The 22,634-nt window shown below is 40.8% G+C and overlaps 1 protein-coding gene across 8 annotated transcripts in view; it reads right to left on the reverse strand.

Moving 5' to 3' along the window:
• Positions 1 to 10,632: 10,632 nt before the first annotated feature.
• The window catches only part of Wrn (WRN RecQ like helicase), a 134,141-nt gene continuing 122,139 nt past the window's right edge, over positions 10,633 to 22,634 (reverse strand). For all 8 annotated transcript variants that reach the window (XM_052162536.1, XM_052162538.1, XM_052162537.1 and 5 more), the window contains 3 exons: positions 22,415 to 22,577; positions 15,457 to 15,662; positions 10,633 to 12,173 (listed from right to left, as the gene is read on the reverse strand). In XM_052162536.1, coding sequence (XP_052018496.1) covers positions 12,051 to 12,173; positions 15,457 to 15,662; positions 22,415 to 22,577 — 492 coding nt within the window. In that variant the 3' untranslated portion in view covers positions 10,633 to 12,050. The remainder of the gene's footprint in view (positions 12,174 to 15,456; positions 15,663 to 22,414; positions 22,578 to 22,634) is intronic.

The following is a 22,634-nucleotide window of genomic DNA, read 5'->3' on the forward strand; positions in this document are numbered from 1 at the left end:
GAGGAGGGGAGGGCAAGAAGGACATCAGAGTAGAGTGACTTAGACATTAAGGGAGCAACTTGGAAATTTAGAGAGCAGAGTCGGATAGATTTTCCACCTTTTACTTTCCCTTAAAAATAAAGAGGACATTAGAGCAGGAGCAGAAGAAGAGAGAAATCCCCAGAATGCAGAGAGAAAGGAAGGCAAGAGGACGCTGCCTCTTGAGCAGAAAGAACAGGCAGGCTTCTCCTTGCCTTGGACAGAACAGGTCTCTTCTTAACAGCAAGACAGGCTAAGTCCTGCTAAAGAGGACACAGCTTGCTTTGTTACAGACTTGGGTGTAATTCGTTTAGCAATAAAAGTGTAGAAGCTTTTTCTTTCGCTATGCAATAAGGGTTGGAGCTCATTTTTTTTCCATCCAAAATGAGTGAGTTCTTTCTGCACTGGCGGTTGGACTTTTGCTCCATATGCACATGTAAGTATGAGTGTGTGTGTGTGCAGGTATATAATTGCTGTATGAGTGTCTGTGCATGAATTTGTGTATGTGAGTTTATGCATATTTGCTTGTATAAAAGTTTTTCTTCCTGAGAGTGACTATCTTGTCCTGGTTCGATAAAAGTTTATTGCTCCAAACCTCCCTCTCTCCTGACAAGGCTTCTGAATAAGAAAGGAAAAAGCCCTTAGCTATTCATTAATCCTCTACTCAATCCCCCCTCCCACCACTGTTAGGCTACCAGCATTAATCGCTCAAACAAGCAGGTTTTTTTTTTTTTATTCGATATAATTTCTTTACATTTCAAATGATTTCCCCTTTTCTAGCCCCCCCACTCCCCGAAAGTCCCGTAAGCCCCCTTCTCTTCCCCTGTCCTCCCTCCCACCCCTTCCCAGTTCCCCGTTCTGGGACCACTCCTGCTTTCTTCTTGTATTTCATTTGATGTGTGGATTATGTTTTGGGTATTCCAGTTTTCTAGGTTAATAACCACTTATTAGTGAGTGCATACCATGATTCACCTTTTGAGTCTGGGTTACCTCACTTAGTATGATGTTCTCTAGCTCCATCCATTTGCCTAAGAATTTCATGAATTCATTGTTTCTAATGGCTGAATAGTACTCCATTGTGTAGATATACCACATTTTTTGCATCCACTCTTCTGTTGAGGGATACCTGGGTTCTTTCCAGCATCTGGCAATTATAAATAGGGCTGCTATGAACATAGTAGAGCATGTATCCTTATTACATGGTGGGGAATCCTCTGGGTATATGCCCAGGAGTGGTATAGCAGGATCTTCTGGAAGTGAGGTGCCCAGTTTTCGGAGGAACCGCCAGACTGCTTTCCAGAGTGGTTGTACCAATTTGTAACCCCACCAGCAGTGGAGGAGTGTTCCTCTTTCTCCGCACCCTCTCCAACACCTGCTGTCTCCTGAATTTTTAATCTTAGCCATTCTGACTGGTGTAAGATAAAATCTTAGGGTTGTTTTGATTTGCATTTCCCTAATGATTAATGAAGTTGAGCATTTTTTAAGATGCTTCTCCGCCATCCAAAGTTCTTCAGGTGAGAATTCTTTGTTTAACTCTGTACCCCATTTTTTAATAGGGTTGTTCGGTTTTCTGGAGTCTAACTTCTTGAGTTCTTTATATATATTGGATATTAGCCCTCTATCTGATGTAGGATTGGTGAAGATCTTTTCCCAATTTGTTGGTTGCCGATCTGTCCTCTTGATGGTGTCCTTTGCCTTACAGAAACTCTGTAACCTTATGAGGTCCCATTTGTCAATTCTTGCTCTTAGAGCATACGCTATTGGTGTTCTATTCAGAAACTTTCTCCCTGTACCGATGTCCTCAAGGGTCTTCCCCAGTTTCTTTTCTATTAGCTTCAGAGTGTCTGGCTTTATGTGGAGGTCCTTGATCCATTTGGATTTGAGCTTAGTACAAGGAGACAAGGATGGATCAATTCGCATTCTTCTGCATGCTGACCTCCAGTTGAGCCAGCACCATTTGTTGAAAAGGCTATCTTTTTTCCATTGGATGTTTTCAGCCTCTTTGTCGAGGATCAAGTGGCCATAGGTGTGTGGGTTCATTTCTGGATCTTCAATCCTGTTCCATTGATCCTCCTGCCTGTCACTGTACCAATACCATGCAGTTTTTAACACTATTGCTCTGTAGTATTGCTTGAGGTCAGGGATACTGATTCCCCGAGATTTTCTTTTGTTGCTGAGAATAGTTTTAGCTATCCTGGGTTTTTTGTTGTTCCAGATGAATTTGATAATTGCTCTTTCTAACTCTGTGAAGAATTGAGTTGGGATTTTGATGGGTATTGCATTGAATCTGTATAGTGCTTTAGGCAAAATGGCCATTTTAACTATATTGATTCTACCGATCCATGAGCATGGGAGGTTTTCCCATTTTTTGAGGTCTTCTTCCATTTCCTTCTTCAGACTCTTGAAGTTCTTGTCATACAGATCTTTCACAAAACAAGCAGGTTTTTAACCTCAGAATAAGCAAGAAAGTTGTTAGGATTTTTTTTTTTTTTTTTTTTAGAAGTCAGCAGATTCAGCATTCAGCATAGTTAGAGATTTTAAAGACCAGAGACCATCAGTCTTTAAAACTACCTCTACGTCCAACTCAGTTTCCCATGTCAACCCATTCCTGGTCAAGGGGGTCGCTTGCTGGTTTCAAACAAGGCACAACCCACCTTGTATTTTACCCTCTGGATAAATGAAACACCTCGTCTCTCCCAACACCATTCTCAGGGCTGGCTGACTGTTCCTACTACCTGAGGGGCCTTCCTATTTTACATCTGTCTAGTCCTTACCTCTTCAGACAGGAGAGACCTCATCTTTGAGAAGTTGACCAAGCTCCTGCACAGGTGAGGTTAGCACTCTCTATCAGAGCCCCAAACACTGTCTATTTTGTGTATATATATTTTTTTCATTTATGCCTAATTAGTCAAGATTTCGAGGATTTCCGTGTTTCTCTCTCCATATCCAAATGACCCACCACAAGTACCCGACACGGGTCTGTTTTCTTTGTGCTAGTTGTCAGGTTTGTTCTTCAGTGGGTGTCTGTTGAGCTGCCTAAAGCAGGTTATAAACCTAAAATTTTGAGTTCTTGTTGCTCATTACAGAAATCGTTCCCTCTTGATTTTCGGTTTTGTACAGATAAGTGATTGCATTGATTAGCCAGTCAACCCAAATAAAAATAAATAAAACCAAAGCAAATAAAGCCTTAGCTGGTCCTGCTTGTCCTACAAATAATATTACCTGAAATTGCCAATTTCAACCAGCAGATGGTAGTCTTGAACCAGTGTGGTAAAACGCTAGCTTGTTTTGCCAGGGTGAAACGAAGCCAAAGCAATGAGGGAGCATGGACTCACATGTCTTTAAAGGATGCTTAAAGTAATATAAAACTGAAATGGGTAAATAAAAATAGTAAGTTACCCTACCAGAATGAAGGGAGCTCAGGAGGCTTTCAAGCCCTTCTCCTCTTTGCAGAGCCCCAGAAAAAGCTGTGTCTTCCTCAGTTTAAATATCCCAAACCATGATCAACTATGATAAGCCTTGGAAGGATTAAACGTAGTTTCTACTTCAGACTGAGATTTAATGGGTATCCACTCCACAAGCCAGAATGTCTCACAAAAACAGCCGATTGTTCTAGTTACTTTGATAACTCCAATGTAATTTTTGTTTGTTCGTTTGTTTTGTTAAACAAAAAGCATTATATTGATACACTGAGAGATCTAGCCAAGTGACCCTAAATGTCAAAATTGTCTAGCTGCCCATTTACATCCAGCCGTTAGGCATCTTCTGTTTTCTCCTGCGGCTCTCCTATAGAAAGGATGAGAATGGCTGCTATTTATTATTCAAAAGCACAGTCTATTCTCCGAGTGCTGTAGGCCTGTTTCCTCTTTTCTACAGTGATTTTAATAAAAGAGGCTTAGGGTGGACTATTGTGCTCAAAGCTGGTCTCACAAGCCCGTCAATTAATTCTCACAACTCAGCAGGGCCTCCCCTCACCCAGTGTGAGCCACCCATTCTATGTCTTCTCCTGACCCTCTCTAAAGGGAACCATATTACTTTTCCTTTGGTCACTATTGTGTCCCTGGCTTCCAGAACTATTCTTTGCACATAGTAGGTACTCAGTAAAGCTGTCTTGAAACAAGAGTCCAGTTCAGGCTGCTGACACAGATCTCAGGCTAAGCACAAGAGACAGGAGCAGGACCATAGTGATGTCCAAGTAGAACCTGGAAAGCCATGTCTGACATAGGCTGCCCTACTTGGGACATCCAGTCCGTCTTTTCTGGTAGATGCTTCTACAGTTACAAGGGAGAAAACAACTCGTGTAGGGTCAGTTTTGCTCATCTGTTTGAGACAGGCTCCCACTGTGGTCTGCTCCCCACACACCACTGTTGAGCCTTCTCAGTCCACCTCTCAAGTACTGCTATTACCTACATAATCCACTGTACCCAAATCTATTCTTAAACTGTCTACATACACTGTAACTGATGTGTTTATAAAAAGGTAAAGAGGGGAGGAATTTGTTTTATGGAGGTGTAGTCAGGTGTGAGGGGAAGGGGGTACCTCGGCAGGCCCACGCTGAGGCATCCCTTCCCCCTGAGGGACCAGTTTATTCAGGGCATGGGGAGGGGAGTCAAGAGGATAGTAGAGGCAGAGAAAGGCAGAGGGGGGAGGGGGAGGGAAGAGAGGGGAGGGGAGGGAGGGAATCGAAGAGCAGAGGCCGGCCATGAGCACATGGAGATAAGAAGGAAGAACGAGATGACAGAGCAGGAGCAGGAAGGCAAGAGCAGGAGCAAGAGAGGCGGAAGAGAGCAAGAGAGAACAAGGAGGAGGGCAAACAGACCCTTTTATAGTGAGTTAGGCATACCTGGCTGTTGCCAAGTAACTGTGGGGCGAGGCTTAGACACCCTGCTATCTGTAAGGACGCCCAGTGAGATAGCTCTAGACTTTAAAACGTATTTAAATAAGGCTTGGGGTCTCTGAGTGATTTGCCCAATCACCTAGCTAATAGGTAGCAGAGCTATGTATGAACTTTACGTAAGTATGTGTTGCTGAGGGCTAGACTTATAAAGGGAAGCTTTTGTGGTCCACACGATTTTAGGCCAGATGTATCCAAGAAGTCTCAGCAGAACCAGGATTAGATAGACCTGAAGGGACGGGACGACTAAAGGTCCGCACGCCTCCCCAGCTGAAACAGCTCTGGCTAGATCCTGTAGCCTGTCCATTCTCCTCCTGGCAGCTTTCCTGCCGGGAACTTCTCTTTTCTAGTTAGCAGAGACTCAGCTGTGGACAAAACAAACACAAATTCCTCCTCTTGTTGAATTTAGTTAAAAGAGAGCACTACGATGTTAAGTAAACCAGTAAAGACACTGCTGTTTTGCTGTGGCAGTGGCCGGCCGGGATTGAAGTCACAGCTTTAGTGTACTGGGCGATGCTGGGATGGGGGCCACAGTCCTTAGTTACTGGGGCCATCCGACTGTTCTTTCTTGGTTCTCTCTTGAGGTAAGCGGAAGGGGAAGAGTGTCAATGGGGGCAAGACTTGGTCTTGTGAGATATTAGGGTTGCCTCTTCTATAATAAAATGTTTACCTGTCTTATGTCTGAGTTACTTCGCAGAGCAAGCTGACCAGCCTGAGTCCCTCTGAGGACAGAAACTGCGGGTCTCTGGAGTTTAGCACCTCAGAGTCAAACAGCAGGGATTAAAAAGGATTTATTGCTGGCACTCCTTCCTCTGGCGAATCAGCCAGAAGCCTCTCTGGCTAAGCTGGTTAACTCTTTGCAAACCAGAGAGGAAGGAAAGGAAAAGAATTAAGATGCTTTAAAAAGGCATATATGCACAGACACATACACATTCAAGCATTCATACACCCAGACTCTGCCCGGGGCTGACCGTCGGTCACAATCAATTCCACAAGTATTCATGAATGCTCACACACATGCACATATACCTGCACACAAACATATAGACAGACATATATACATTTGGATGGATGGATGGATGGATGGATGGATGGATGGATGGATGGATGGATGGATGGGTGGGTGGATGGATGGATGGGTGGGTGGGTGGGTGGATGGATGGGTGGGTGGATGGGTGGGTGGATGGATGGATGGGTGGGTGGGTGGGTGGGTGGGTGGATGGATGGATGGATGGATGGATGGGTGGGTGGATGGATGGATGGATGGATGGATGGATGGATGGATGGATGGATGGGTGGGTGGATGGGTAGGTGGATGGATGGGTGGGTGGGTGGGTGGATGGATGGGTGGATGGATGGATGGGTGGATGAATGGATGGATGGGTGGATGGGTGGGTGGGTGGATGGATGGATAGATTGGGAGAACTCCCTATTACAAACAATTTAACCAACAACTTTTTCTTTCTTTCTTTCTTTTCTTTCTTTCTTTTTTTTTTTTTTTTTTTTTTTTTTTTTTTTTGGTTTTTCGAGACAGGGTTTATCTGTATAGCCCTGGCTGTTCTGGAACTCACTCTGTAGACCAGGCTGGCCTCGAACTCAGAAATCCGCCTGCCTGTGCCTCCCAAGTGCTGGGATTACAGGCGTGTGGTCTTTTATACCTTCTTAGATAAAAAGTTTGTCAGAAAATTACTTCAGAGATAAAATGTTACATAAAATGGAAGTTACAGAATGATGTTGATCAGTTCAAAGCAGCGTTTCATTAAAATATACTAATCAAAAGCTCAAAGCAACCATTTTTAGATGGCCTTGCCTTATCCTAGTGCACACCTGTGACTTTATCCTTGGACCTAAATGTTTTTCCTTGAACACAAAATTGCCCCAAGTCTATTTCTCTTTTTAGTGTGATTATGAAAGCTCACTGTATTTCTTATGATGCAGCCTTTATTTACTATTCTGAGGCGTGGGCACATTCCTTTTTTGATTTTAACTTTATTACATCTTTCTAGCAACTAAGACCATCTCTAAAAACTTTCTTCCTAAAATTATTTTAATCAAATCAGGAATTCTATAGAATCATTATCTATTTGTCTACATAGCATCGCTACAAGATAGTACATCTCTGTAGGTCTGCAGAAATCTCAAAAGGGTGAGCCAATATCTAGTAATTGTTATATATTTAATGATAACAGAAAATTATATTAATAGCAGGAATCTCTCTTCAGATTTAATCTCCTCGGCCTAGCCTAGAGAAGCAAATCCATCGCAGATTAACAGTGTGTGGCAGAACCATCTCAGGAAGATTGCCTGCTGGTTTTTAGCTTTTCCTAAATGGTTCTTGGCATTTAGTGTGCTGGGCAGTGCTAGGATGGGGGCCACAGTCTCTAGTGTGCTGGGCAGTGCTGGGATGGGGGCCACAGTCTCTAGTGTGCTGGGCAGTGCTGGGATGGGGGCCACAGTCTCTAGTGTACTGGGCAGTGCTGGGATGGGGGCCACAGTCTCTAGTGTGCTGGGTGAGTCTCCTGCAACTAAGCTACTCCAGCCCCTTCCTTTGACCAGGGGGGAAAGACTAAGGACTTTGCCATAGTTAACAGAGTCTTGTAAGGGAAAGAACAGCTAGTGAGGACATCATGCCATCTTGGGCATCTTCAAGGACACAGCAAGATGGAACAAGGGCTAAAGAGACAGGCAGATCCCACAAGGCCTCGTCTGTACTGCATGAGTTTCCTTTCAAGAACATTCCACCCTGGGCATGGTGTTAACACATCTGCAATCCCAAAACCCAAATCACAAATCTGAAGCAAGCCTAGAGACCACATGATAGTCTTGACAAAACAAACAAACAAACAAAAAAACAAAGAAAACAAAAACAAAAAAAGTCAAGCAATGCTGTTCTAGTTAGCAGAAAAAATTATTTACTACCCAACAATATGAAGTCAGCTAAACAAATCATAGTACACCCATATAACAAATAGCATACTCTAATAGCTTTCAAAACATTATGTTGCAAAGCCCTTCATATTCTTAAAAACAGAAGGTACTAAAGAACTTTTGTTCAGTTTTCATCCATCAACATTTATCATTTTAGAAATTAAAAAGTAAGAATTTTCAACTTTGATGAAATATTTTAAGTTTTTTAAAATTTCATACGTGAGTGTTTGACTTATAGTATTTTCAACCTTTTTCCACCACCCTACCTCCAAGTCCCTCTGCATTGCCCACATTTCCTATCAAGTTCATGGCTTCTTTATTATTGGTATGTGTGTGTGAGTGTATGTGTGTGTGCGGTACATGTGTGTGTGTGTGTGTGTATGCGTGCATGTGTGTGTGTGCGTGCGCGTGTGCGCAGGACTGACCACTTTGGATTGGATAACCTATCAGAAGAGTGGACCCTAGAGAAGACTTAATTGCCCTCCCTCTGCAGCCATTGATCAACTGTAGCTCTTCATCTAGGGGTAAGGGTGCTCTGAGATCTCCTCCATCTGTGTTGACATGTAAAACTGGTGACATCATTATGCTGGTCTCGTCTAGATGGCTGTATCATTGACATTTCATGGGTGTAGCTTCCGTATTTATATGGAAGTCACTATCTCACAGCTGAAACCCTGGTTCTGTGGCTCTTACAGTCTTTCTGTCCCCTCTCCCACAACGCTCGCTCCTTGAGCCTTACACGTAAGGATGGCGTTATTGATGCTTTGATTGGTCTTGGCAACCCATAGTCAGTTCTCTGCATTTTGAGCAGCTGGGGCTTTCTGTAACGGTCTCTGTCTGCAACAAGAAGATGCTTTGTTGATGAGGGGTGAGAGCTGCACTTCTTTGAATATAAAGATAAGTGTTTAGCATGAAGTTAGAAATTATGCTGGTTTAGGAAGGTAGCAGTAACAGCTTCTCCTCTAGGCTCCATCAACTCATTGGCCATGGGTAGTTGCCTAGGTTTATAATACTGGGTATGGATTCCCTCAGCTAAGTGGGCTATGAGGCCAATTCAACAGCTGTTGGTTACCTCTGAGATACAAGTGTCACCAATGTACCTTGATATATCTTGCCATATTGATCATAGCCATGGTTCTCAGTCTTTAGAGCTGGATAGGACTGTCTGATTTTCTTTCTTGACAGCTTGCATATCACCTTCCAAGTCAGTCCCAGTGGGGTTTCTCCAAATTGTGTCCCTGAAGTATGCAGTGTCTTCAGCAACAGAGCCTTCAAGTTCTCAGAGGCAACCAAGGGCGATGGCAATAGCCCATATTGTCTGGGGAGTCTCTTGGATTTCACTGACCAACAACTTGAAGGGAGGGTTCTTCTGCTTAGCACTGGGGATTTTGTTAGTAGTCTATTACTCCTAAGGGGAGCCTAATCACCCAAGGTAGCATAACTTTATTTAAAACACACACACAGAGAGAGAGAGAGAGAAGGGGGAGGGAGACAGAGACAGAGACACACACACAGAGACAGCAGCCTGTTTTACATAGTGACCTCCAAGCCAAACAAGGCCACGATGAGACCCTGTCTGAAGAAATCAAACCAAACCAAGCCCCCCCCCCATGTGTGTGTGTGTGTATGTGTATTTTTAAGTAAACAGAGACATAAGCAATGTTTCCCTCTGTCTTTTCAAACAACTTCAATGTTAGTCATCCTGCCTTCCCTCTTTCTCTGTACTGCTTTCTTCGCCTCTATGATTAAAGTGCTTGCCTTGCTTTTCCCATTTACTTTTTTTATTTTTTTATTTAATTTTATTTATTTTTATGTATTCACTTCCCATCCTGCTCGCTGCCCCCTTCCTTCTTAGCACCTGTGTCACTCGATGCCCCGCTCCCCCTTCAGTGTCACATGGTGGCTTTCCACTGCCCGTGTTACTCGGTATACATGCAGTTACGCAAATATATAATCATAACTGAAACTTTTTTCCAAAGATTTATTGATTCATTTAAAAACAGCTGTAGTAAACCAATTACACTTTAGCACAAATACTGTTTGTTTTAAAGTCACATTTTCATTAAAAAAAAATTGACAAGGACGGCCCTGTTTCATTTCTGTAAATGTTCTCGCTGTGCAGATGAGTTTAGGAGAAGGACCTGGAGTCTGGTCTACTGTATTCAGTTTATGTGGACGCAAATGCGTGTGCGCAGGTGCATGAGCGCGCATGCGTGTGTGTGTGTGTGTGTGTGTGTGTGTGTGTGTGTGTGTGTGTGTGTGTGTGTGTGGCACAGGTGCATGAGCGCACATGTGTGTGGATGTGTGTGTGTGTGTGTGTGATATTAGGAAAAGCTATTTGAAAATACCTTTTAAAATGGTAGAGAATCAGCCGGGCAGTGGTGGCGCACGCCTTTAATCTCAGCACTTGGGAGGCAGAGGCAGGCGGATTTCTGAGTTCAAGGCCAGCCTGGTCTACAGAGTGAGTTCCAGGACAGCCAGGGCTACAAGAGAAACCCTGTCTCGAAAAACCAAAAAAAAAAAAAAAAAAAAAAAATGGTAGAGAATCTTTGAATCTTTGAAACTTTGAATCTTTGAAGTGAGAACAGTAGCTGATCCTTAATGATTAGTTCCAGAATGCGATCTGAACAGCCATCAGCTCTCTCTTCTTGGCTGTATTAGGATTTACTGGTCCCTCTTCTGCTTCCAGCAGGCCTTTTAAACAACATGTCTCTATGTTACATCATGTCTTAGTGATCCATTAAACACTGATTTCTTGAATTTCTAGATACAGATGAAACTTTAGGCAGTAATAAACAAAAATAATGTGTTTATTTAATTCATCTCCTTAGAAAAGTCCTCAGATCAAGGAAAGCTGCCCAGGTTCCCACTGAAGGATGCATGTTCACCAGAATTGTAAGTTTTACTAGAAATTTTCCTTAAAGAAACAGGCCAACTTCATTGGACCGTGAGAAAATGTCTGCAAATAACCAAGTCTAAAACACCAAGCAGAATTTTTACCACCAAGTTTTGTTTGTCAATTCCATGAAGGAAAAACAACATCCAATTCAACTCATAACTCAAATAATTGAGCAGCTGTTTCCTGCAGATGAGCACTGCAGCCAGCAGGGACCTCGGGCACGGTAAGCATGGTGGCCAAGCGTAAACAGGTAAAAATGTACAAACACATTTTAAGGCACAGAGAAAGAGGAGCAACTGGAGATTATGTGTGACATACATAAAGCTACCTTCTGGTAATACATGGCAGAAAAATGAGAAAGTTTTATGTTTTACGTATAGTTTAAATGTCTTACAACAAGATTCAGATTAAGAAACTGAATACGAGGAAGCCTGGCAGATTACAAAAAATGGCTTGGATCCTTTCCTAATGAAATCCCAAGTGACTTTTTTTAAACTACTCTGAATTTAGGCATATTTTTCTCTGTATTAATAACAATCCACGCTTATTTACAAAAAAAGTCAATCCAAGGCTAAAAATGTATTTATATGCTATATGGTAAACTGCTTGAATTTATATAACAATAGTTTACCAAGAATAGAGTTGAGTTTTCAGTTTTTTAATTCTTTGTGAAACATAAGACATTAAAATTTGGCATCCTCAAATATAGAAGGCACAAACAATAATTAAATAAGTGAAAATTTAGTATATTTAATATTCAGTACAAAGAACACTTTTACTTGAGAAATAAAAATTCTGTAGAAAATGCATAGCATTTAGTTGTCTCTGTAACTAGGATTCTTTCAACACTTCCCCTATTTAAATGGAAGCTGATGTGTCACTTGCTGGGCTGCTGCAGTGACACTGCCAGCCGATGTACCTACGGGCATCTGCATAAGAAAGCAAGGACCATCTGTAAAATGAATCTGTTGTCTTAAATTCACAGGACACCATCTTGTCAACTTAAGACTTCTTCATTTCTGGAACTATGCAACTACTAATCTGTTATCCGTGTCAAAGTGACGCATCCTCTATTCCCCACATACATGGCTGCAAGACGAGAGAGACTGCAACAGGACAGTGGCAAGGGTTCCGGAGGCTGGGAAAGGAAACGTCACACTCGATGCTGCGCCCAGGGTCTTAGTTGAGTTACTTTATCTCAACTGGGATGGGTGATTAAAGATGCCAGCGGCTCAACATTTAGGTGAGTTTTACTTCCATTCTTTATAGGAGTGAAGATGGGGACCCACAGGTTGTTCCGTAGCTGTCGTCTTAACTGAAGAGACCTTTCTTCTTTGTCTTGGCCACTGATGAGCTGTCAGGGCCAGCTGAGGGCACATTGCCTTTGGCAAACCAGTCGGGTAATTTTCTCTTTATAGGAATTTCAGATGATTCCTATAGAAAACAGAGATAAAAGAGATATTTATACAATGGAAAAAGCGTAAGAGCTGTAAAACAACACAGCCATCCTGAATAACCCTTTTCCCCAACCAAACAAGATGAAATAGAAATATTTATAGAACTCATTTTGGGGTAAAAATCTAATAAAGAAAAGAAAAATTATTATAAAATTATCATTTTCTTAAGCATTACCATGGTAAGAAAGATTCTTCTTCAACATGCTAGCAAGAAGGAAATAGACCCTTGAAGGATGTCTCTGACTGCCACTTAGGTTCTGTAGTATATATAGCAGGTGTGCAGGTGTATACTCTGTCTCTCTCTCTTACACACACACACACACACACATACTCTAATAATAATGATAGCAAATTATCTTTAAACTGGAGGGTAATGATGATAAGTTCTGATAACTTACCAGATGACACATGAAAAAAATAGTTACCTTTAAAGGCTGGAGAGATGGCTCAGTGATTAAAGCGCTTACAAAGAAGGCAAGAGACTCAGTTTGCTTCCCTAGATCCTATATAAACACTGAGTGTCACCTGTAATTCCAGCCTCAGAGGCAAACACAGGGATGCCCAGAGCAAGCAGGCGAGCCACACAAGCTGACCTGGTGAGTTACAAGTTTGACTGAGTCCTTGCCTCAAAGAGTAAGACGGAAGAGTTGTTCCTGATATCAACAAACCTCTACTGCACATGCACATATGAGCATATATGTACACACATACCATATAGACACTTACAAACATCTTGGCTTATTCCTATAATCATTCATTTGTAGCTACTAACACATCAAGTCTTAACATTCCAGGAAGATGAGAATGAATCCAACTCAAGACTCGGCTATACCACTCTTGGATATATCCCAATGGGCACTTCACCCCACCACAGAGACACTTGCTCAGCCATGTTTACTGCTGCTATAGTCATAACAGCCAGAAGTTGGAAACAACCGAGATGTTCCTCAACAGAAGAATGGATCAAGAAGATATGGTACAGTTATACAATGGAGTAGTACTCAGTCATTTAAAAAGATAAAGAACATCAAGAAGTCGAGCTGATGCCTACAGAGACTCTTCACATCTACATTCTAGCATCTTTGGTACAGCAAGGTACTCTGCATACTACCTACAGAGACATGGAAACACCAACACAGCCATAACTGTGATCAACTGTGATGCTTCCCTGCCTGCAAGATATACTAGGGTGATGGTGGCACATAGCTTATGGGAAGAAGCAACCAGTATCTGGTTACAAGGCCCAGCCCACAAGATGAAGCTCATACCCTACACTGTTTGGGCAGCCAAGGACCTGACATTAGATAGCCCAGGGACCCAGGGTAAAAGCAAATACTACAGTTCTTTTTTTAAAGTAGCTTATGATGCCTCATGATATTCTGCTATACGTATAGATCAGCACCGTCCTGAGCCATCATCAGAGAAACTTCCTCTTGCAGCAGATGGAAACAAATACAAAGACCTATATCAGACATAATGCAAAGACTTTTAGACATTGGATCACTCACCCCTAAAAGAGATGTCTCCATCAATTCCTCCCCTCAGGGCTCAGTGAACCCCACAAAAGAGGAGGCAGAAATAGTCCGAGAGCCAGAGGAGATCTAGGAGTCCAAAAAAACATGCCTATAGATCATATAAACGCATAGAGACTGAGGCAGCATACGCAAGGCCTGCACAGGTCTGCACCAGGTCCTCTGAGAATACATCATGGCTTCTGAATGTGCAAGCCAGTGCCTTCTCTTGGGTTGACTTCCTTTTCGTTTGTCCAACTCTGATGTAATAATAGCTTTTGTTTTTAATCTTATTATATTTTATTTTTTATTATCATTCCTTCAAATGTTTTCTGATTTCTAAGGGGGGGAGGGAGTACAGGGAGGAACTGAAAGGCACAGAGGGAGGAAAAAACTGTAATAAAGACAAGAGAAAAAAATCTATTTTCAATAAATGGAAAAAAAAAGAAAAAGAAAAAGAAAGTCCAGCTGGACAGATGTAACAGAGACAACTGGAAGAGAGAACCCAACAAAACAGTGGGGTATGGCTCATAGAAGCTTCCATATTTTAAACATCACCCATTATATAGAATCATATGGCACCAATAGGGCCGCCCTCAGCCATGCCTAGTTCTGCTAGGGCAGGAAAAGCATTTTTACGTGGACATGAACAACAGACGAAGGGCATCTCAGTCAGACTGACATCACAGCAGAGAATTCCCTTTCCTGCGTTCACAGGAAGGAAAAGCAAGTACCAAAGTCTTAGGTGCTCTGCAGCAGCTACAGAAATGGAAAGTCGGGCTTTCTGCAGAAGCTAAATTTTATTAATTCTACCTAAAAATACACACTTGCTAATATCCCTTTTACAGCTAACAAATTATGAAAAATCTCAACATTCCCAAATAATTAAGTCACTGGGTTATCTAAAACACTTAAAATACAAGATAATAAGCAAAACTAATTAAAGAATTTTAAAAGGTCGGTTCAGTTTTAAAAAAAATTAGTTCCCTTTTTAAAAGGAGAATATTGAGAGGAGTAAGAGGCTGGAGTTCCTCTAACGACCACTGCAGTGCTGAAGCCCAGAGCCTCATTTCTAGCATAGCGTTAGCAACGACGAGCTACCACATCAAGCTCACCATGGGAGAACTAATATAATTTTAGTGAGTTCTTTAAAGCTCGTCAATTACTATCAGAGAGTCATGTGACCCTAGAGGTATTCGAAGTCAAACCTGCACATTTATAGTCACTGCAGAGAACAATTTGTCTCTTCTCACGATCTGTCACATGATAAAAACAGTAATTTTCAAAGCATTTTTAATATCATCTGAAATAACACTGAATGCTTACTTTCCTAATTATGGAAAAGAGTCCCTATGTTATGCTCATAGCTACCCATAGGTAGCTACAGTGAAATCTGTAAACCAGGGCATGAGAAGGAAGGAAGGATCAGCCAAAGGGAGGCACTGATAATCAAATTTGTCTTCACTTCCATTAACTACATACATTGCCATGACCACAACTCCATTAACCACGTCTGGAATAAGGTGTATTTCTCTAGAGCACAAAGTCAATACAGGTAAAATTCAAGCTGATGTTCTACATAATAAATTTATACTTCTCTTGTCTTTTTAAAAACAGCTTTTCTCACATCATCCTTGAAAAGCAAAAGAGTCGTACATGCAGATTTACATATGACAGCAGGTCAACATGTGCCCTCTGAGCATGCCAAGTGCACATGTGACGCTCGGCAAACATGTATGCGATCGATACCTTGGTCTCGGTGACCATCCCCTTGCTCTTCTTACAGCTCCCACAACTCTCTGCAGGGCTGGGGAAACACCTCTTCCTGCTGGAATCACAAGAAGGCTGGGCTCTGCTGGCGGAGTCGCTCTCAAGGATCTCAATCACCATGTGGATGAGGTATGTGTCGATGTTTTCAGGAACTAACATTCTGATGAGCTTAACTTTATACATATCTGTAAAAGATAAGAATGCCAAGACAAACAAAAGTTATAATATTTTTAAAAATTACGAGGTGAAAATGATAAAATACTATATATGAAGGAAGAAGATTGTGTCCCCCCCCCCCCCCCGCCCCAAATTCCTGTCTTTCAAATGGTAACATCCTTATGAGAAATGGGATAAAATTAATGGGTAAAATTCTTTAAGGTGTCTTTTGTTCCCTGAGTATAACAAGAATCACACATAGATCCTTTTTTAAAGGAAACTGTGTTTCAATTTCCAAATATTGGTTACCAATTATTATTTTTTTTAAAAAAAATTGATTCTGGGGCTGGAGAGATAGTTAAGCGCTCACATTGCTTTTACAAGGGATCAGCTCCAGGGAATTGGATGCCCTCCTCTGGTCTCTGTAGAGCCACATTTGTGTGTATTCACACATACAGAGACACATGCAAATAAATTTGTTCTTTTTTAAAAAGTACTTTTGGGATTGTTTTGGGGGGTGTTGCTGAGACAAGGGTTTCTCTGTGTAGCCCTGGCTGTCCTGGAACTTGCTCTGTAGACCAGGCTGTCCTCAAACTTACAGAGATCTACCTGCCTCTTCCTCCCAAGTGCTGGGATTAAGGGTGTGTGCCACCACCACCTGGCTTAAAAAGAGCTTTTAAAATAGAAGCAATCGATACTTACAAATAAGATCCTAAGACAATTACATCAATAATATAGTCCATAACAAACCATATCAGTTACTTAAAACGCTTAATGTAAGGTAAACTTTCTGAGAGACTATATTCATCAAAACATTGTTTTTGTGAAAAAGTGAAGACAAAATGTGCCCAAAGTAAACCCAGCTGAAGCCACAGGACAGGCCGCTCTGTGGCAGAGTTCTAGCAGAGCCTTGCTTTCAGAATGACGGAAACTGCACGTTTAGTGGCAACACAACTCGCTCACGCTGTGTCTGTCACTCACGTCCTCTGTACATGGTGCCGTCTCCCACAGATAAGCCACCGCCCTTCCTTGAAGCATATCATTTCTTCATCATACTCATCTCCAGTCTGAGTACAAGAAAGCTAGACAACTAGAGTGCACTTGCTCCTCTCTGCTGGGCTCAGAAAGCGCATAAGCGCTGCTGACACTGCAGTAGCTCTTCTAATGACATCTTGAAAACATGAATTTAAATTGTTGGTATTTTCAGGCTTATAGGCCCTTTCCTCCCAAAGACTATGGGTTGATACTCAAGGACTCATCCAAAGTGGTAAAATACAACAATAAAATAAAAGCTAACAAAAAGTAGTGCAATTGGCTACCTGCATACGTTCCAGATTTAAAATGTAAGACTGGTACCAAGCATAGTCTCAGAAAGAACTATGTATTAATTTAAAGATGTACTAAAAATCATCAACAAGGTTATCCTATCAGCCCAATTTAAGTTGTTCTGGGCCAATGCTCTGTTCTAATTATCGCAGAAATCGCAAACTGTTACTGTCCCAATGAGCCCTCTGCTCTGGGCATGTAACAGGCTGAAATTTGAGCACCCACTGTCTTCAATTTTTCTTTAGAAAAAAATGTTCTAATGAGCATTATCTTACATTTCTGTATCTCTGGATGGCTGACAGTGGGGTTGGTCCATAGGTTAGATATAATGTAGTTTGATGTACTCTGGTAAATTATCTCTAAACCCTTCTGTATCTAGTACTGTAACCATTAACCTATCACATCCTACTGAATATCTGAAGTTAAGTAATTCAAGCTATTGAATTTAAAATCTGATATTAAGCCAGTCTATTCTGGACACCTTCAAGGCTTATGAAAGCTAATTATGGGTCACTATTTTTTTTAAAGATTTATTTATTATATGTAAGTACACTGGTATACTGTAGCTGTCTTCTGACACTCTAGAAGAGGGCGTCAGATCTCATTACAGATGGTTGTGAGCCACCATGTGGTTGCTGGGATTTGAACTTAAGACCTTTGGAAGAGCAGTCAGTGCTCTTAACCACTGAGCCATCTCTCCAGGCCCCATGGGTCACTATTTTTGATGTTTCTATTTTGTCATTAATTTTTTTTTTTACATTGTCTCGTCTAGCATAAGCTGGCCTTGAAATTGCTGTGCAGACCATGATAATAAATGCTCTTGGCTTCATTTCCTAAGCATGCAATAGCGTACTGGCTAAAGTATTTCTGATTTAGCATTAGAACACATAATACACATAAAATGTCTAAGAAGGCTTAATACAGAAAAAAAGTAAGCTTGTTAAGAACTTTCAATGAACTGAATATTGAAACGAAAATATTTTAGTATATAGAACACATTAAACTGCTATGAAAAATAATTGTATCTATATAGTTTTTAGTGTAGATAATAGAAAATTAAGGTGTCAATATGGTTAACATTATGTTTCTGTTGGCTAGCACTGTCTTGGAAACGTCACTGGGACTACGGTTTTACAAGTAGCTCACTTGTAGTTTAAGATCTGCTTATTTCCACTCCACCATCCAGTGTGAGTCAGCACTGAACACACTCTGGGAAGCTACAAGACAGCACTGGCTGTCCTCCTCCTTGCCCTAAAAGAGATCATGTTACCCATGTGGAAGGTCCCTTAGAAGCCACCCTTAATTTTCCAGTTCCATGCACATAAAGAATAGGAGAAATTATCTGGAGTATTATCTAGGTGCCTCATTAAACATCTTACTTAACTTATTAAGCCTAGTTAAGGACACTCAATGTAGTAAAAGAAGTTTTAAATTATATAAACATAAAAAAGCTAATAAAAGGCACAGAATTATAAAATCATAAAGTTACAGAGTGAAAAATCTACAGTAGTAAGATGTAGGAAAGTGAGAGTTCAACTCACAGCTACTCTATTTTTGTTTAGTTAATATAATACATTATATTTAGTATTACATTATAAAATAACAAAATATATTCTAAAAATTATATTGTTATAAAAATACAAAGTAAATTTCAATTTGGAATTGTGAAAATTTATATTTCTAATGAACTTCATTAAAATATTGAATTATGTAATACAGATATAGCTAAATAAAACTAACATCTAGACTGTTAATATAGTATGAGTATTTTCATTCCTTCGGGTAACTTATAATGTAGTTTTCTCCAGTAAGATCACAAATGGTACCTCATCAAAGAAGACCAAGAAGCCAACCCCAAGCCCCACATCCACACATGACAGACTATGATGCATTCCCAAAGGAACAAAAGTTAAGACTCATGACTGTCGTAACCCTCTGCCTCTACTTGGACTTGAAGCAGGCTATAGAAATATACTTCTATACCTTGAGTGCTCAGCTGAGGCACAGTGTATCTTAGAAGAGTAAGATATGTTTCATAAGCACATTCTAGAATACCGCCTCTGTTGTTTGCTATTACAGTTCAGTACCTGTCTGAGTAACATCTGCTTAATGCTGCAGTCTGTGTATGGTGGTATTCGCCTGGTGACTCAGTCACTCATTATTATGAAGACTTTATCTGATGTTGGTTAAATCATGCTGTCCAATTATGAACTTTTTTCTTTTATATTTCTAAAGCATCAGTGGTTGTATGTGGTTTTATAATTCCTTAGTTTAAAGGTTATCAAGTCAGCTATACTATATATATATACATAGAGAACACCAAATGGACTCAGTAGATTCTGAGTCTGTGGTGTGTGTGTGTGTGTGTGATGTGTGGTGTGTGGTGTGTGGTGTGTGTGGGTTTCTGTGGTGTGTGTGTGTGTGGTGGGATGTGTGGGATGTGGTGGGTGGGATGTGTGTGTGGTGTGTGAGGGTGCCTGTGGTGTGTGTGGGGTGTGGGTGTCTGTGGAGTGTGTGTCTGTCTGTGATGTGGGGGTGTGGGGGTGTAGTCATGAATTTGAGTGCCAATGAATGGATCTGGGTGTGAGAGGAGAAATGATGCAAACAGTACATATATATATTCTCAAAAACAAAAATTGATTTAAAAATTAATTAACATCAGAAATCAAAATCCCTAAGCTTAGACTATAGAGAGTTCTAGTTATGGCAGACAATAGTTAAAGACAGTAGAAAACAATAAAGAAAATAAAATCAATTTACCCTCAAACAAGATTTACTAAACCTGAATCTTAATAAAATTATGTTGCATTTTATTGTTGATAACTTTTAAGTTTAAGATAAATTTTAAGTTAATTTTATTTTGACAACTCTTATTTGGAAGTATGATTTAAAATGGCATAGTAAAAATAAAAGTTGCTGAATCATCAATCTTAGAATTGATATTAAAACTATTTTTATAACTCTGTAGGCCCCAATCTTCATGGAAAACAGGTAGGCATGGAAATAAGTATTTCTATTTCTGCTTCTTAATCAAAAGTTCTATAACTTTAAAATCACATAACTTCCAAACTAAATTAATGGTTGAATTAAACTGAATTCAACTCTTTACCAACGCCAAATCAGACAGTTTCAGTAAATATGTGGCAATAATGAATTGAGGTTCGAACAGTCAGTCCTTTTTCGTTATTAAAATAGAGGTCTGGTGGGGTGGGGGTGGGGTGGGGACATCCTCACAGAGACAGTGGGGCGGGGAGGATGGATGGGATATGGAACAGCTGGAGGGTGGACCAGGAGGGGAATAAAATCTGGAGTTAAAAAAAAAAAAGAGTATTTTTTTTTATTTAGTATATAATTATTTAGTATATAAACACAATACTGAGGAGTAATTATACAGTTTTTAAAATCTTCCTTTGTATATACTTACTTATTAACTTCATATGTTCTTTTGACAATATTTATTTTTTAGCATTTTATATATATGACTGTTTTGCCTGCATGCATGGGTACGATGTGTGTGCCTGATGCCCGCATAGGCCAGAGCAGGGCATCTATCCCCTAGAACTGAAGTCACAGACATTTGAGAGTCACCATGTGGGTGCTGGGACCCCAACCTGGGTCCTCTGCAAAAGCAGCAAGTGCTCTAACACACTGAGCCATCTCTGTAGCTCCAACTTTACAGATTCTTAATTATCAAAAAGATGTACTATACAGCAGATAAATTTAAAGGATATTTTTAAATGCCCTTGGGTATTACCATTCCCTTAACTGTGGCCATCCCTCCCTGACGGCACTATTGATTATATGCCATGTACCAAGGCTCTCTGACTAGTAGCCAGTGTATTTCCCACAGTTCTGGAATAGACAAAAATACTGTTTCTTCCTATTTAATACATAAAGAAATTGAGACTTCAAAAGCTGTGGGTCAGAGCGAAGATGGGCTCACGTGTGTGTCTACTGCTTATGTCTTTGTATTTACCTGTCTACACTAACTCCAGCTCATGGGTTCAGCCAATCAGCAGCAAACATGATAATTATTTTTAAAAAGGAAGCAATATTGCATAACACTGTCCAGCCATCTTATCAAAGCATGTATCTGAGTCCTAAGCGACAATGCATTTCTAAATGAAATTCCAGTTCTGAGCTTCCCCTAAAATCATGTGCCATTTTGCAATAGACAAAGGTTGATACACCTTGAATCTAATCCTGCACAGTAAATCTGTTTTACTGCTTCTGTCTTCAAGTCTAACAAACTGGCTACTGCTGTGAGGAGATTGAGTCTCATAGGATGACTCTAACTAAGTTACTTTGGATATTTTACCACAAAGCCCTTTGTAATCTGGCCCTTGGGTCTCAAAATATAGAAACTTAAATTTAACCTTAGCAGACCCACACTGACTGAGTTCCCAAAACTATGAATTCCTTAACTTATAGTTATTATAAATGTGCAAGTATCATTCTAAGTCTTAAATTAGCATGTCTAGACATGTACTTTCTCTATACACAGATATGTACAGAAAACAAAACCATAACCAGATTGTATTTGAGAAAGACTCTTACTGAGTAATTCTGTTGCTTTATCACTTTACAGATTCTTGGGTGAGGGACAACTTGAGTTGTTTCTACATAGCAAAGAATTTCAAGTAAGGAAAAGTAAGAATTCACTCAACTTTCAAGAAAAGGGTTGTTTGTTTTTAAGATGACCATTGGTTTAGTCCAACAGAATTTTTTAAAATCAGATTTGTTATTAGAACACACAGACCTTATATTTGTGGATTTTAGAGGAAAATTCTCTAATATGCCTTAACTTTACTTCCAGAGGGGAGGGGTAGAACATCATTTCTTAAATATTTCTGTAAGGCAGGCAGAGGACAGAGCCTCGTGGCAGAGCTGAGGCTCCTTTAATGGGTGCTTTGCCTGACTGTGTGTCTACGCATCATGCATGTGCCTGGTCCCAACAGAGGTCAGAAGGGGCTGTCAGAGTCCCTGGGACTGGAGTTACAGGAAGTTGTGGTTTCCGGAAACGCCTATCTTGTGAAAGAACAGCCGGTACTCTTTTACCTGCTCAGCCACCTGTCAAACATGGAGAAGACACTCCTCCACTTGGGCTACAGAGCTTGACATGTCAGTGACTGGGAGAGAAATCAATGGTTGACTCAGAGGCAGTTAGGGGAAAATGAGTCTTCAGCTGCAGGGAGGAACCATGGAGGACTGTGCGGCTTTAGTCATTCATGCCCGAATTGGGGATGGTGGAAATGATCATCTGAATAGAAAGACTCTTTTAGTACACCTTCTGCTGAGGAAGAAGTAACTTCTTTTCTCAAATTAAAAAAAAAAAAGTTATCTTAGTAAAATTTCATGAATTAAGGTCAGTGCTATTAATGTGAAAGTGAGCGAGTTGCTTGTTTACTGAGCTGACTCAGGTCATTAGACTGCAGGGAAGGGCTGCGCTCATCACCTGAGTTGACAGGAGGGTTTCGGATAACATCCGTAATAATCTTCTGAGCCTCTGGGGTCAGCCCAGCTCGCTCCATATCCAGGGGATAGCCGGCCTTCACCGCCTGGGCCAAGTGCATGCCGACTGCCGTGAGAGGCAGAAGTCTATTCTCAGCTATGCTGGGCTGCAGAAAGAATGACAAAAACACAACACAGTAGACAAACGTTCCAAACAGTGAGCT

This window comes from Apodemus sylvaticus, chromosome 18, assembly GCF_947179515.1.
Source record: "Apodemus sylvaticus chromosome 18, mApoSyl1.1, whole genome shotgun sequence".
NCBI lineage: Eukaryota > Metazoa > Chordata > Mammalia > Rodentia > Muridae > Apodemus > Apodemus sylvaticus.